The 16381-nt window shown below is 42.6% G+C and overlaps 1 protein-coding gene across 1 annotated transcript; it reads left to right on the plus strand.

The window, feature by feature from the left end:
- Positions 1 to 439: 439 nt before the first annotated feature.
- On the plus strand, positions 440 to 16241 carry frmpd3 (FERM and PDZ domain containing 3; the record flags this gene model as incomplete). The annotated part of the gene is made up of 15 exons (XM_079229049.1): positions 440 to 546; positions 687 to 841; positions 957 to 1059; positions 1381 to 1426; positions 2076 to 2180; positions 5070 to 5177; positions 6919 to 7050; positions 8501 to 8620; positions 8956 to 9092; positions 9621 to 9747; positions 10124 to 10213; positions 10457 to 10636; positions 10861 to 10996; positions 11801 to 12685; positions 13447 to 16241. The coding sequence occupies exons 1-15, from the start codon at positions 506 to 508 to the stop codon at positions 16239 to 16241; spliced, it is 5160 nt and encodes a 1719-aa protein (XP_079085175.1). The 5' UTR covers positions 440 to 505.
- Positions 16242 to 16381: the final 140 nt, after the last annotated feature.

A 16381-nucleotide genomic window follows, 5' to 3' on the forward strand; every position in this document is an offset into this window, starting at 1 on the left:
CCACACAGGCATCTGTAAAAGAGCATGTGTGGTTCACAGCAGCAGCTTGGTCCACACTGGGAGAGGTTGACAGATTCAGAGACCTTAATGCCTTAAATACTCTGTCTAATACTCTGTCTGAATGTTATAGGTCTTTGATAATTGCAGTTTCTCAGAAAGGCTGGCTTCAAATGTCATATGCTTTTAGACACACAATTACCTACGATTTTACTTCCATCTTGTGCATATTCGCTGCAACGCAGAACCTTGTGAGGAGCCAAATGCATCCGATTGCAATTTTTATGTTCCATTTTTTCTATTCTTTTATCTTTCTGTGCAGCAGCGTTCCAAAATGTGGTCAGGAAAGCTGTGAAAATGCTTCAAACGAGTAACATACTGTGGAGAAAACAGGGTATATTATTTCTGAGATTGTCTCCTCCTGTCTATTGTGCAGGTGAATGATTGCGAAACAGAGAGCAGCCATTGCAGTGCGACCCTGTCCCATGCTGCTCCCTCCTCTCAGGGGATGGCAAAGGTCCAGGATGGACACACGAACGCATGTGACAGGTACACTGCGCTACACATGACCTTGACACTTTTTCTCCACATAAAGACAATATTTACAGTAATTTCAAATAGGATACATAATAAAGCATGTGTATATTCATTTGTCTTTATATTTATGAATGTGTGTATGTCCTCTGCAGCTCTGCAATGTTAGAAGAGAGCCAAGATGGTATGGACAGTGGTACCCTAAGTCCTACCTCAGCTCGTCAGGTCACCATTCAGCGCCACCCGACTCAAGGCTTCGGCTTTATTGCAGGCAGCCAGAGGCCCGTCATTGTACGCTCCGTCTCTGCTGGTTAGTGTGTGCGTGTTTGTGTGATGAAAAAAGTCCTATGATGAGTCAAATTAAAACTTTCCTTTTTACTGTATGTTTATGACTTGGTATGCTGGCTATCAAATCTCATCTGCAGACGGCCCCTCCTTTGGCAAGCTTCTTCCTGGAGACCAGATCTTGGCCATTAACGAGGAGACGGTGAGCGACGCGCCCCGAGAGAGAGTCATAGACCTTGTAAGGTAACATCCTTTACTGTCCCAGGAGGGAGGGAGGGAGGGAGGGAGGGAGGGCTAGGAGGATATGATAGGGTATGGGCCAGGGAACCAGCAACACAGGCAAGTGGAAGTAAAGTGGACGGGTGAAGAGGGTGGATCAAAATTAGCATACTGTGTCTGATTGCTGGTGGTGCCTGACATCAATACAAACCTGTGGATGAGACAGTCCTTTTGCAGCTGAAGGACAACAAGGATATGGCAGATATAAACTGGAGAATCTCTCCAAATACCATGCTGTCTGTGGCATTATCTAATCCCACTCCACTCTCTTTTGTCTTTTCATAGACGCTGCAAAGACACCATAGTTCTCACTGTGCTGCAGCCCCATCAGGTAGTATAATGGGAAACTCACTCTTTTTCATGTTTCTCTCCCTCAGGAATTATCTTACTCTTCATCAGTCTTTTCGTGTCTCTCTGAATCGTAAAGAAACACTGTACAGTATTCTGTTCCAACAGTGCGCACTAATGCAGTGCACAGATACATTAGTCTTCAAGGCCATGCCTTCCATTAGAGTAACTTATTTTTCTAGTAATCCCTATAAAACAGCTTCACGCAGGCACATACACAAGACCTTATTAAATATCATATGTGTGTGCATCCATTCATATAGAATAAATATAAATATAGCTCTTATTTAGTCTACTAACTGAACTGGATCATTTTAGAAGAGGAAATACTGATGTGAAAATGCAAATAGATTCTTTTTTTTATTTAATTATTTGGAAGGGAGTAGCAGTTCTGCAGAAATTTGCATATCTGTTGGCTCTAACATCTTTATTGTTCTAAGAACAACATTTCAAAAACTATTTAAACTTTTAGCAGGTAAGTTTTATGTTGAAAGTAGGCTTCCAGTGTCGCATTGCAGCAGCAGCTCTCCAACACACATCTCTTTAGCACTGGCAGTCACAGGGGATTTTCTTTCATTTTGTGTCTCTTTATTCAAGCTGATTCAAGAGTCTCTCTCTCTTCTTATCCTCAGTCACCTAAGTCTGCCTTCATAAGTGCAGCCAAAAAGGCCCGCCTGCGAACCAACCCGCCTAAAGTGCGCTTTTCAGAGCAAGTGTCCATCAGCGACCCAGACTCAGTAAGTTCAACTAGTCGTGTCTCTCTGAAACATGTGCAGGCAAACATATCCCATTACTCTGTCCTTCTTTCTCCGGCTGTGTATTTCGTTTGTTTGATTAACAATTGCAAAGGCCTCAAGTATCCTCTCTCCGTCCTCTAATTTCAGGCTGAACTTTTCAACTATGTGAGTTTTTGGCCCAGCAGTTTAGCCTTGAAGGAGAAGCTATTGTAATGAAATGTTTTGCCAAAAAGGAGGCTCTTGTCTTTTTCTTCCCCATACGTTTTATTTCATAGGTTTTTATTAATTATAATATAAAGAGATAAATTAGTTACCTCAAAGGTTTCAATCATCTATGGGGAGATATACAGTTGCTTGCACTGTAAATAAAGAAGATGACAAGAAATGGACAATCAATGAAGAATCAGAAGTTGGAGGGCAGGCTATTCCATCGGTCCATTTTCTATTTACCTGAACTAAATGGAGGATAGAGAACAGGATTGCTCATCACACGGACCACCAGGTCTCTTATAACCTTTAGGTAAAGCCAATGCAAGGCCGACAGTGTAAGGCCGACAGCTCAAACTTGTTTTTCCATTACAGCTCATTTTACCATCCACTATAGCCTGGCAGCATCATTAGTCATGTGAACACAGACATTTCCTTTCTGATACAAAAAATGAAGACTTCAGTGGAAGTAAGAGGTATTCCCACAAACGAGCAAAGGCCAACGGCTCCATTAATGGCACGAGCAATACTGTACGAGAGCTGCGCTTCAAGCCTCCCTGATCTCTTAGAATTGTAAATCCAATTGATCATTGCTCAAGAAAACACAGGGCACTATTGATGCAAAGGTAGAAGGGAACTGTTACGACTGGCAACGATCAGAGGTTATAGCCAACACCCCCAATGCATGGCAAGATATTTCTAATCAGGAGCCACAGGCTGCTATTGATCATCTGAAGATCTGATCAGTTTTGGCCAACATTATTGAGGAAAAAGTAAAGGAGAAGGAGATGAGGCTATGGCATTGAGCTATGATTTGCCTCTCCTAACACTTTTTCTGCATGTGATGGCTAAAGCTCCCCCTCACTAACAAGAACAAAGGTAGTGGCTTGCAATGGGAAGTGATAGACCTTGTGGGAAGAGAAAGACCTTCACTGGTTCACCCTTGCTGTAATGCTGCAATATAGAGAAATAGCTGTTCACACACAACTCAGGCTTTAGTCGCTTCCAATCTGCACAGAAGAACAGCTTGTTGAGCCTTCTGAGTGTTTGAGTTCTCTAAAAACAGACTGCCGGGCATCTGTTGTGGACACAGCTCTCCATTTCAACTAAATGCTGAGATACATTGTTGCAGTAAATCCAAATCCCTTTAGTGTCATGAGTAATGTCTGCCTACTGTTTTTTCCACCATCAGATAAACAAGTGAAAGTTCACATTGCATGCATCAATGCGGCCATCATGCATTATCTCACACACACAACCTGAAATCCATTTTCAAGTTATACACCTTTTTGTTATCTCACAGACACACACCCTTTTAGTAAACTGGCATGAATACAAACACACACCTATATACACACACTCAACCTCCATGCCAGATGGTTTTATTTAGTTCTGGCCCAGAAATGACCCTTTGCTAAGCCCCTCCCCTTGCTGCTACTTTGTCAAGCTGTCAGAGCTACCTTGGAGCCCACACTATCACTAACTGCACTCCCTGAATGAATATTATCTAGTTTTCGGGAAAACTAAAAAAGTATATTCAGAAAGAAGCAGACAGAAGGGTATTCAATGTGTGTTTGATGGATCTATCTATGTCAAACTGATTCAGCAGTGAAAACAGGCTAACAATCTAAAGATAGAGACTGAAGGCTACAGATCACATGTGTAAGAGTGAACCAGAACATCACCTGGAGATTGAGACTAAGTAAAGGAACAACACTGTTGAAGTAAAGCCAGATAGGTCTTGTTTACTGACATTAAAAAGCAAAGGCAGCATGTGTATACATTCAGTATACCTGTTTGCTTGCGTAGCATAGAATGCAAACTAAAATTAACTTTTCAGGTGTTTTTTACAAACCTAAAACATAACGTTTTAGAGACATACATCTCCGTCCAATCTCTCAGTGTAATGAGTATCACTATTACACAATGTTTAACCATGACTAACTCCAAATCCACAAAGCCAGCCTGAAAATAAAGAACATCTGAGACAAATGCATGGGAGTCTATGGAGCAGAGACTGATAGTCGCCCCAATCGGAGCTGATCAATGCTACGCTATGATTGGCCAGTCTGTGTTTTGAGGGGACTTAACACAGGGTCAATTAGGAGAGATTTCATCTGGGCTGCCTCCTTGCTATGCATCCTCAATCTCACATTTAAACCCTCAAGTATATCTGATAACATGAAGATACATCCCTTTCCTCTGGTCACAACTGTGGTTCTTTGAAACTACATAATGGGAACCGAGTCATTTTCTTAAAAAGCCCTCAGCAAGATTTTTGCTGCCCGTCACATCACATCCCAGCAATAATAAACTGAACTGCATGTCATAACTTTTCTTCTAACGAAAGGTTTGAGTAACCTCCATCCACGAAACTGTCATGAATGGCATACATATTGAATGGGCAGACTGGAGAAACTTAATTAGCCCTTCTTTGATCCTGATGCAATGCATGAGGTGGGCATCCTAAGGCAGAGTTTTGCACCTTCTAGTACAGTATCTTTCCCTGTTTGCATGAGACACATCTGTTTCTTAACACTTCTCCTAAAGGACCTCCTCCTTTTTCACTACTTGTTTTGCAAAGCGTGGAACTACGATTACAGCGGATTGATTTATATTGTACAAATAATACCTTGTTCTCTTACTAACCCAAAAGGTGTATTCTCCCTCAATCTCTTTCAGACAATGCTCAAGGACGACTCCTTGCTACTCATACCAAATGTGTTGAAGGTGTTCCTGGAGAATGGACAGATTAAGTCCTTTACATTTGATAGCCGTACCACTGTTAGGGTATGTATTCAATACAGCTGTGCACATTGGAAAGGCAACTGAATTCCAACATTATTGTGATTTTTACATTAAGCAGCAATAATCTATTTTCATATTAACAATGGGCTAAATAACATGTTATGTGTAATGGCAGTTGATAGTGATAAACCCAAAGGTAATTATCAGACAACTCTGCAGTTCCTGTCAGTTCTATGGAGGATTTTAGTTAAGAATCTTTCTATTTTTGTTCACTCTACCTGCATTTTTCCACTAAATAAAAGTACAACTATAGTACCTACCCTGCACCAAATGGCAGACGGACAAAGATGGCTTCTCGCTGGCAAACATAGTGGGACATTTAGCAGCTAAAGAGCTGAATTTCTCAGGGTCTGGTAAAGGCAAAAAAAGAGCAAGATGGAGAGTGACTCCAAATGGATGATAATGTCTTGAAGAAATGTTACAACAAACAATCATTTGTCATGGTTATGTTTACAGCTTGATTGGCTGCCCCAAGTTTGCCAAGAAAAATCAGCTAGGCCTATTGTAGGTTTAACATTTTGGCGTATTATAAATACACCCAACATGAGCATACCATTGTTCCTTGTTGATGGCTTTTTCATGGATTTTTAGGCACATACTCAGGCACATATGATTTCCTATATGTCATCAACGTCTGAACACTGACCAAGTCAAGCGTCCTCATTTTCAAGTTTATATTTAATAAGTAATTGTTTGGAAAAACTAAATAGTTTAATTTTGTGAAACTTCACTTAGCAGTTTTGGGAATTTATAATCTCAGTGATGTGATTAGAGTCATGAATCAACAAATAAATTAAATCAGACAGGGGTCATTTATTTCTCTATGGCAGCCTCTAAGATGAGTCTGACATCTCAGAGCAGACTCATTAGACAGACTATTAGATTTCACAAATCTCTCCTCTGCTCATGGAGGGAAACCGAGGGAGAAGACGAGAAACACTGCAGCACTTAAAAGGGGAGATGGAGGAAGCTACTCAGGTCAGCCTAATTAAATAGAATTTCAGCATAATAAGAAGGCCCGGATCAATAAAACAATGCCATAGATTGAATCAATGGCAAAATAGGATGCCCAATTGTATGCACATTAGACTGTCTGTCAACTAAAGAGGCTTTTCTGCAATGTTTTAGGCTACAATCTGTAGGATTATGTGGCCTTAATGTTATTTAATGCAAATTGCACAGGTCAATACTGTTAAAATTGCGTATCCCCATTTTTCCGACAGCAGTTGCTTAGGTCACATCAACAATGAATGATAATTAAATAGTTCATGGTGAGCAAACCATTAGTGTACATATTTTACAGCTCTTAATGAGCCTCCACACAGGGTTACAAATTACAGCAACATATTTCTACAATAGAATATATTTTAATGTCCATGCCTCTAATATATTAAGAGGGCAAAATAATAATGAAACCTTATCTTTCGGCATAGCCTAGGGTAAGCTGTGATAAACCGGAAATCTCACCTCAGAAAGTGTTCTCTATATATTTTGAAAGAGATGAGAAAAGTTATACATCATTCATAGATACTGATCTGCAAAGGAGCAGGCATTTGCCCTGCACACCCATGAGGGATGTCAATTTGACAAACTACCCTACAAATATGGAGTTAATTCAGGGTGAAAATAGGCTTTAAGCGTAAAGAAACATGTGCACTGGTATGCGTTCTTACTGTGAAAATTAATTTCAATGTCTAATCGGTTTCCATGTGTCCTCTTCCAGGATGTGATCTCCTCTCTGCAGGACCGCCTCTCACTGCGCTACATTGAGCACTTCGCCTTGGTGTTAGAGGCAGGTGGTCTGGACCAGAACCAGAGGTTGCATCTGCTGCAGGAGAACCAGCCTCTGACACACGTAAGAAATTCAAAACAGGAAAATGTGTGGAAGATCATGAGAAAAAGAACAGTTTCAATTGGCTGAATTGTTTGCAAGATTAACAGTATGAAAGTATTAACAGCAACACGGAGCTTTATGAAATGTTCATGGGGCAGGGATTTCATATGCTGTGGCACTACTGCCTTTCTATTGGTCAGCGCATACGTCATAAGTGTTGAAAAATGTGATATTGTATTGGTCTTGCACACGTAGCAAAATGGTTGATAGCGCCCCCTACAATATTTTAAGCAGCCCCAGAATTACGTTTCACCTAGACGTACAAAATGTATTTAATATGTTGGAACATACAAAAAAGCCTCTGGAAGTTAAACTGTAAACGTAACAGGAAGGGAGACATTGAGATAAATCTGTATTCAAGGCATTTTTTTTTTTACATTTCCAGGCACTGTACTTTAAAAAAACTCCTCGAGATTTCAGAAGATCTACATCAAATTTGGTCAGAACAATCTTCGTTTTCATGGAACTATGTAGCTATCGTGTGGCGGCAAAAAAGCACATTTCACCATGAAACAGGAAGTTGTTGTAATTTCATCCAACATTGTCCAATCTGCTCCAAATTCCACTTGCTGGATAAGAGTCTATGTTATCCAGAGTCTACACATCTCACGGCCAATATTGACTCATGGGCATAGCGCCACCTCCTGGCAACAGGCTCTGTACTTTCACAGCCTTCTCCTCGCAAATTAATCAGATCCATCTCAAAATTATCCGGAAAAGCCTTAGAAATGAAACATAGAAGGACGGCTGCGATGGTGCCATCAATGTTCTTATTGCCTTCTTTGTGAGTGTGTGTGTGTATGTACGTGTGCATGTACGCATACGCCTTTTGACCTAATATGGTGAGATATAGGCACAACTAAATGTCATCTAACATGTTGATCATTTCTAGGAAGAAGGCTTGTTCACCTGCTCCTGAATGTCTCTGACGGTGGAGCCTTGATATCCCGAGAGATGTGTGTTGTTTGTTGTGTGGGTGGGACATGTGACTATAACATATATGTTCGCAAGTCGTTTAGAATTATTTTGCTGATTACAATGATTTGCCAATATTGACTCAGTCAAACCGCCACCTACTGGCTTAAGGAAGTCAGCCTCATGTGACAATCCAATGTAAATGAATTTTATGAATGTTTTTGAATGCTCTGCACTTCATATAGAGCAACATTATGCATGTTTAGCATGCAAACTCTGCAAAGTGGACACTGGAGCTGATGAAAAATGTGGAATACATTTCCCCCAAAGCCTCGCACTATGTGCAGTTTCTGACGGTCGCAGAAATAAATGACTGCCTCAACGGGCCAGTACTAACGATGTGCCTTGTTTACCTCCCAGAAATTCTATTTTGTTATGTATGACTAATGCCAAAGATGGACTTGGTTATCTAGCTGATATTGTTGTATTCCCTCAGGTGGTGCATAGAACCTATTTCCAAGGGATGAAGTGTCTGTTCCGCATCTGCTTCTTCCCCAAGGACCCTGCAGATCTGCTGAGGAGGGACCCCGCTGCTTTTGAGTACCTCTATATACAGGTAAAGCCCTGGATTAAAAGGAGGATTTACAAGGATGTCATTCAATCATGACACTGTTGGAGAGCCGTCTCCTTGAAGAGCAAGGGCTTTGCCTTCTTTAACTGATTTTACAGTTAGAAAGGTTGCATATTCCACAGTTAGGCGGGCTGAATGGGCCCTTGCAGGCTCTCCAAAAAACGCTTTTAGGTAAACTTCAGATATCCAACAGTCTTATGAAGTTGGAAGCAGTCCCTGGCAATTAAACGACTGCTAATACTTACATAATTATTCCAGTCTTTAACAGTGTTGTTTGCAGTCATCTTTGTACAAAACAACAATTCAACATGTCCTAACAGAGTCGCAATGACGTCATCAAGGAACGCTTTGGCATGGACTGGAAATCTGACATCACGTTACGATTGGCTGCGCTTCATATCTACATCACTGTGTCCTCCGCGCGGCCTAATCAGAAGATCTCTCTCAAGCATGTTGAGTAAGTGCACAAACTAAATTAGCCTTCAAATGAATTTATAAGGAATTACAGACTAACAGTGATGTATTGCATTTTACCTCATTAACAATTCTGTGTACCATATCAGTGAGTCCCACAGTGAAGTTTGTTCATTCAATAATGTCTAAATGATTAATAATTAATCCCAATAGTATTACAATTTCAAATTACTCAAGGATCATTTTCCCCAGGTCGTTATGAGACAAAGAAATCCATTGCTTTGTGAAATTACATCTCTCCCTCAAATTTGCTCATTTATTCTCCAAAACCTCAACCTTGCAAGTAATTAGCTTTTGTCATCACAACCACAGAAGCAGAACAGATCCACTGTAATAGACTTAGGGTGGCCATGTTGAGCCAGTAGTCAAAAACGGTGTATGCTTGGCTCACTGTCTTCCCGTGGGACAAAACCTTTGTGTTCTCAGTGGGGACATTTTCCCCGGACTCTGATTAACCAATCCACTGTTGTTTTTCTCTTGTGTGTATACTCTTCCATCTTTCTCTTTGCAGAAAAGAGTGGGGACTAGAGCCTTTTCTTCCCCTCACTTTGCTTCCAACAGTCAAGGAGAAGAATGTGTGCAAGAGCCTGTCTCAGTTGCTGAAGACCTACCAGCATCCACCACCGTCGGGCAATAAGGTTCATCCATCTAAAACATATCTAGGCAATTATTTGTGGAGAATTTGACTTACTTTGGGTATAATGCCATTGGGTATAATGCCTATGCATTGCAAATAAAGACCTCTCACCATATTGTCATACTATTGAAAACTATTGACATTTCAATTTCAACAATTTGCTTTGCTTCTTTAGGAGAGATTTTAATTTATTGTTTTCTCTGGTAATGTTTACTTGATAACTAGTCGTTTTTATGAGGAAGTCCTAGATGTAACTGTTGCATAACACTTTATGATCCACATCTATGGCTCAACAGTGCCCCCAGGAGGAGGTGGGAAGTGCTGGAGAAGGCTTCCTCTCAGAGATGAGCGTTTCTTATTTATTATTCTGTTGACAGGTCCCTCCTCTCCAAGGAAAGCTGCAGTATATGCGTGTACTCAACGACCTCCCACCTTTTGGTGGCATACTGTTTCACACTGTTGGACCGGTAATACATGTTTGAATCTTTGTGCACAAAAATACAAATGCATCTCTTTAGCTGTATTATTTGGTCCATTCAATTTGTGTTTTTGAAGGAGCATGTTGTTGCACAAGGAGCATGCTTCTTAAATGTACCCGTTCAACATTTGAAAGAATTATCTAAACAGCGGATTTTTAAAGGTATTATGCAATGTTCCAATATACTGTATTAAATATAGACAATTCCTTGTACACCTCTTCTGTTCAACAGGATGAGAAACAATCAGCTACAACACTACTTGTGGGTCCTCGACATGGCATAAGTCATGTTATTGACCTGAAAAACAACCTCACCACAGTTCTGGCTGAGTTCAGTAGGGTTGTCAAGATCCAGCTCTACCGAGAAAGCCAGGGAGTGGCTCGTGTCGAGGTGACAATCCATGAGGCCAAGGTATTACAACACTAAAGATGTACACTATAAGTATATCTGATTATGACAAGACACCATTTTGCAGCAGGAAAAGTATGTATTTTGTATGCCCTCTCTTTGGAGTTCAACATTGTTGAACAGTTTAATACATTTTATTTCATCAGGTCATTACAAAATGTGCAGGCAATGCTCATTGCCTGTCCCCTAAATAGTCTCCTAATTCCCCTCCCTCCCACCCCTTGCAGCCCCTGGTCCTTCTCATGGAATGGCCTGAGGCCAGTAACTTTGCATGCCTCATCTCTGGCTACTACAAGCTGTTTGTAGACCCCAAACGGACCATCTACTTCCGGACCCCGGGTCAGTCTCAGCTGACCAAAGCAGGTACGTTAGAAGGCTATTTGACTTGTAGGGGTTCATTTTAAAAACATGTTCTTCTGAATAAGCAATATACATCAAGAAATTATAGAAAATAATGTGTACTTAAAAGCGTATGATGGAACATTCATGTCACCCATTTAGAGTGTCTTTCTTTCTGCATCATATTAGACAATGCATGTCTAGCAATGTTTGGTAATCATTTATGTTTAGTCTACATGGACATTGATCTGCTTCTTCATTGGCTGAAATCATCACCTATAGAAACCAGGTTACTGGAACTACCATCCCATGGCGCCCTCTGCTGTCGCTCCTCTCATCTCAATCTTGACTCATTGGAATGGGATACTCCATATTTCTTTTCCCAAGAATAATTAACATTATGGAATTGTACAGGTCATTAGTTAGTTAGTTAGTTAGTTAGTTAGTTAGTTAGTTAGTTAGTTAGTTAGTTAGTTAGTTAGTTAGTTAGTTAGTTAGTTAGTTAGTTAGATAGATAGATAGATAGATAGATAGATAGATAGATAGATAGATATATATAGTATACTGATCAGACGTGAAAATATCTTCTGCCATCTGCTGTCTCAACCTGTCGTCCACATAAAAGAAGGATCATCATACCATCACATTCCACAAGAATTTAACTCTCCAACCTTAAACAAACTTCAACTATCAACATTCATCTCTGAAATAACAAATAATCCCCATGTGACCACCAGCTGTCACCTCTGCTTTCCCATCTGGATCTTCTCAAACGCCCTAGTTTTTACCACCTCAAACTTTCCCCTGCTCTGACAATTCTATCCTCAGATTACAGAAGCTCCCACCATGCTCACCCACGTTCTGGGGCAACCAGCTTGCCAAGTGGAGGGCGCCGAGTGGACGAGCGGGAAAGCTCACACAGGGAGTCAGGGTCTTCAAGGGCCCTAGTTCCGGCAGAGCCTCAGCATCTGGGCCTGTGTCATGTCCACCTTCGAGAACAACAGCAATTTCAAGAGCTCCAAACACACGCTGAAGCTGAACTCGACATCAATGAAAACTTTATTTCCCATGAGCCCCCTGGGCGGCCCCGCACTAAGTCAGACCCAACCCAGAAGAGTACAGAGGAAATAGCTGGGATTTTAGAGAGCCAAGCAGTGGATAATGCAGGATTCAGAATCCGATCCCAAACAATGTGTCAATCACAGAAAACTTCACGATACTTTTGTGACTCCTGCAAAGCCAGACATAAGGCAGAGGGTCTGTCAACATCGATGAACAGTAGTGGGAGCTCGGGGAAACACTGCTCCAGTGCTTGTGCCTCCCGAGATGGAGGCGCTGTTGACCTCATGGCACTTCCGCCTCCAGGGAACGAAGAGGAGGAAGAGGCAGATGGTGGTGTAGAGAAACCGCAACCACCACCACCTGCTGCTATTGCTGCCCCACCACCTGGCTTCAGGGACAGTTCAGATGAGGATGACCCAAAGAGAGGGAGGAAGGCTCGAACCAGTGCCAGCTCTGGGGTCGCCTCTGGGAAGCTGGCCCAAGCCAAGGAAGATGTGCCTGTAACACTAATTGATAATGTGGCCACGAGAACAGTCCGAGATCATGCCCAGGAGCTTGACGACGCCCTGGTGTCCACCTTACAGGCACTAGAGGCGTTGGCAGCCTCTGAAGACTACCCCCATCACCCTCAACAGCCAACACAGACTGCAGGTCAAAAGCCTCAGTCATGGCAAAGCTCACATCTCACACACAGCATTAACAGTAGTACTGATCCAATAGTGTTCCAAAGTGTTACTTTTACACAGTACCTTTGTAGTACACCATATTTGTATTATCTTGTGAAATGGCAAGACAATCAATCCTGTAATCTTTTAATTTTGTGGTCGCAATGAATGTAGAAAAACTGAAGAAAAAAAAACAAATTAAGATAGAAGGTTCAAGACAACCGAAGGTTGCTGAACAAAGTGACAAATAGCCCAAACTAGAATTATATTGAAGTTAATCTGAAAATACCATGGAAGAAACAAAAGCAGTAGCTGTTAATTACATAATGTCATGCTCTCAAAAACATTTTAAAAAACAAGCCCCCAATATAAAAAAAAAATAACTTTTTACAAATGAAAAAATGCCAATCAATATCATGAACATTGAGTAAGAACATTTTCTAGTCTTGGCACATTTATCCAGCACGCATGTTCTTTCAAGTTGGGTGAGGCAAGCTCACTGTTGTATAGATCGGTCTAGAAGGGGGTTGTATATCTGACCCCAAATCACTGATTTTGGGAACAAATTTTAACTTTTCCAAAATGTATTTTGCTGTCTTGTAACACACGTGAATTCACTCAACTGAAAATGGTTCAATAACTTACTGACTAGAGTAAATACAAATATAAACTTTCAATATATTTGTGTTATTAATATGTATTGTGTCTTGATAATCCTAACAGTGTGCTGCTTGCCTTCATCCTCAGGGCTGATTGTCTTAGCTGCCATTACACCCGAGTCATCATTGGACTCAGGCCATGAAACCAACTCTTCTGAATTGGCTGACGTTTCCGAGATGGTGTCGGCTATGAAGCAGAACCAGAACCAGGCCTACCTGCTGGCTCATCACATCAACAAAGAACGTATACTCTGCCGCCGTGACTTTCCCCTGGCTATCCCTGGCTGCACTGCAAAGACCATTGGGACTGGGACCTTCTCTGTGGGTCAGATTCGTGCTGGCTGTCCACCCAAGCAAGTCATTCTCAGCAAGACTGTTCCCTTTAAAGGTTGTCCCAGTCAAGACTCTGCAGTAGTCAGTGTTGTGACAGAGCAGGGAGGCAATCAAGAGACTCTGACTGAAATGAAAGAAGAGATGAAAGCAAACCTTGAGTCCACCAAAGCAAACATCCCTGATCGCCCTTCTAAGTCGCATGATGAACTTAAAGTGGCAGGTGCTTCACTGAATGATCAGAAGTTATCAAATTCTTCTGGGGAGACCTTGGGCCAAAATTATTCGGATGGTAAAAAGGGGAAGACAACAGCACCTCTTATAACAAACCCTAGCAACAAAGCCTTACCTATCCTCCTACCGGTGGACAGAATTGCCTCCGCCAAGATTTCTCCCACTAATATGTGCCAAGATGCCAAGACTGCCTCTAGTGAGACCATGAAGCCTTCAAGCTCTACAGAATTTTTGCCAGTTGATGACCTTTTCTGCACATGCCCAGTGCAACAGGAGCCTGGGCCTCCACTAAGGCTAAAAGACCCACAGGTTCAGAAGATAGCAGTGTTCCAATCCTCCTCCCCCACAGATGACGAGCGTCTTCGGGCCAAAGGCCTTCAGCTTGCTAACAGCAAAGAAAATGCAGTGAGAGTAGGAGCAGATAATAGTTTGGCTAAACCCAGCCCTCAAATACAAACCAAGCACTCCCCTTGTTTGCCTGTAAAGGCAGAGAGAAGAGAGGCAGCTGAAAACAAGACTGAGAGTGCCCCAAGCAAATCCCACCCCGAGTCACAAAAATACCCCGTAAAATCGCTACCTATTTTAGATGACCTGACAACACCCAGCTCCTCTGTAGAGAAGGTCTCCACTCTCCCTGCCAGAGATTCAAAGAAGCAATGCAGTGGTAAGGGGAAGTCCCAGCGCAGTGCTCCTTTCTTGAGCTTCAGAAACCTTCTTTCAGCTACCTTCCCGGCACGAATGCGAAGAGAAACAGATGAGCGAAGGGCTCAGTTGCAGAAAGTCCGCCAGTATGAACTAGAGTTCTTAGAGGAGCTCCTCAAACCCAAGTCATCCCAAGGAGAATTTCTGCCCCAGGGATCCTCACCTGTGCCCCCAGGCACTCCTTGTGCCTGCCAGCTCCGCACCAGCCCTGTCCTAAAGGCTCCAGGTATATCCAGGGAGCAGCGACGCAGCTGTGACTGTAAGCGAATGTGTAGGGGCATGCGACTACCTGACACACCAGTTGGATCCACAACAGAGACACAACACAGAGGCAGAGAAAGACCTATCTCTAAAACCCCTCCAGCCGTCTCTAAAGCACCTCACATCCAAGGTGCTTCAAGGAGACCTCAGACCTTGGAGATCAAGACCACACGAATACGTTCTACCAGTCTGGAGTCAAGAGAGCCTAGGGGAGAGCAGGCTTCCTGCTTGCCCACCTGTACTTCTCAAACTGATAGCATGGAAGCTCTACAATATAAGAAGCTCCAGAGGCGATACAGCATTGGAGAGCTGGATAACAGCACTAGCACACCTGTGTATGCTGAGGTGAGACCCAAAGCCAAGAGTCTAGAGAAGGAGATGGAGAGAGTGAGGGCCACAGGGCTGAGGCTCCCCACCCCAGTAGAGCCGGTCCACACGCAGTCTCACCAAGTAGAGGGGAAGGGTAAAAAGGGTGTGTTTTTCATTCAGGGAGAAGAGCTATTGCGTGAAAGTAAAGAAGGGACTACTGAAGTGCTGCTGACCATGCCCAGTGAAGACAGTGATGACAAGGATAAATGCTGCTCATTCTGTTTCTGCTACAGGAAGTGTGAGGCTGCAGATGAAAGCAGTGAAAAGGATGAGCTCTCATACTCCATACCCCTTCAGGTCCTTCCTGGTATGGAGCTGGACTCGCATACTTTTCCTGTTGTGAGCAAAACACTCCAGGTTCTTGATGCAGAGGATTGCAGTGTGGAGGAAGAGGAGGAGGAAGAGGAGGAGCCACAGACACAGGAAATTGACCTGAGAGCCTGTGGTACAATGGAGGGGAGCCTTGCACGGGTACAGGCTTTACAGGGAAAAACGTTCAGCTTGCCTGATGGTTTCCTAAATGCCCAGTTGGATGCTAATGAGTTGCTCGCTATTCTGCGTCAGTGTGCTAACGGCCCTCAAGCTGAGGGCGAGGCTCGCCTTCAACCCTCACAGATTGCAGAGTACAAACAGGAGCTGGCAGTGCGCTTCAAAGAATTCCGAGCATCTTGTCGACGAGTGGCAAGTGTTGAAAAAAGTCCAACACGTATGCTTGCTGTTGTCACGGCCAGCTTCCAAGTATTGTGTGAACTAACTCAGACCTACATCAAATTGGTCAGGGGGGTTCGTTCAGAAACCCAGAGGCTGCAGCTGTTGAGAAAAGTTGAGGAAGTAGCTATCAACTACACTTTGCTTCTGCGTGCAGCAGAAGAATCAATGGGGCACTCAAGCAGCTTGCCGACAAAATCAGTGAGCCCTCAAGTTTCCTCCAACACGAATAACATGAGCTCACTCACTCGACCCATCAAAACTCTGCCCGAGCAGTAAGAATACATCTGGCAGGGACGTAATGAAAATCGTCCAGAATGTGGGTGGCTACTCTATCCAAATTAATTATTTGTTTATTGTTTACAATTTTTACAAGACATGCAATGACTCATCCTCAGTAAAAATTGCAATGCAGCTGT

The sequence above is a fragment of the Taurulus bubalis genome, assembly GCF_910589615.1.
Source record: "Taurulus bubalis genome assembly, chromosome: 13".
Taxonomy (NCBI): Eukaryota; Metazoa; Chordata; class Actinopteri; order Perciformes; family Cottidae; genus Taurulus; species Taurulus bubalis.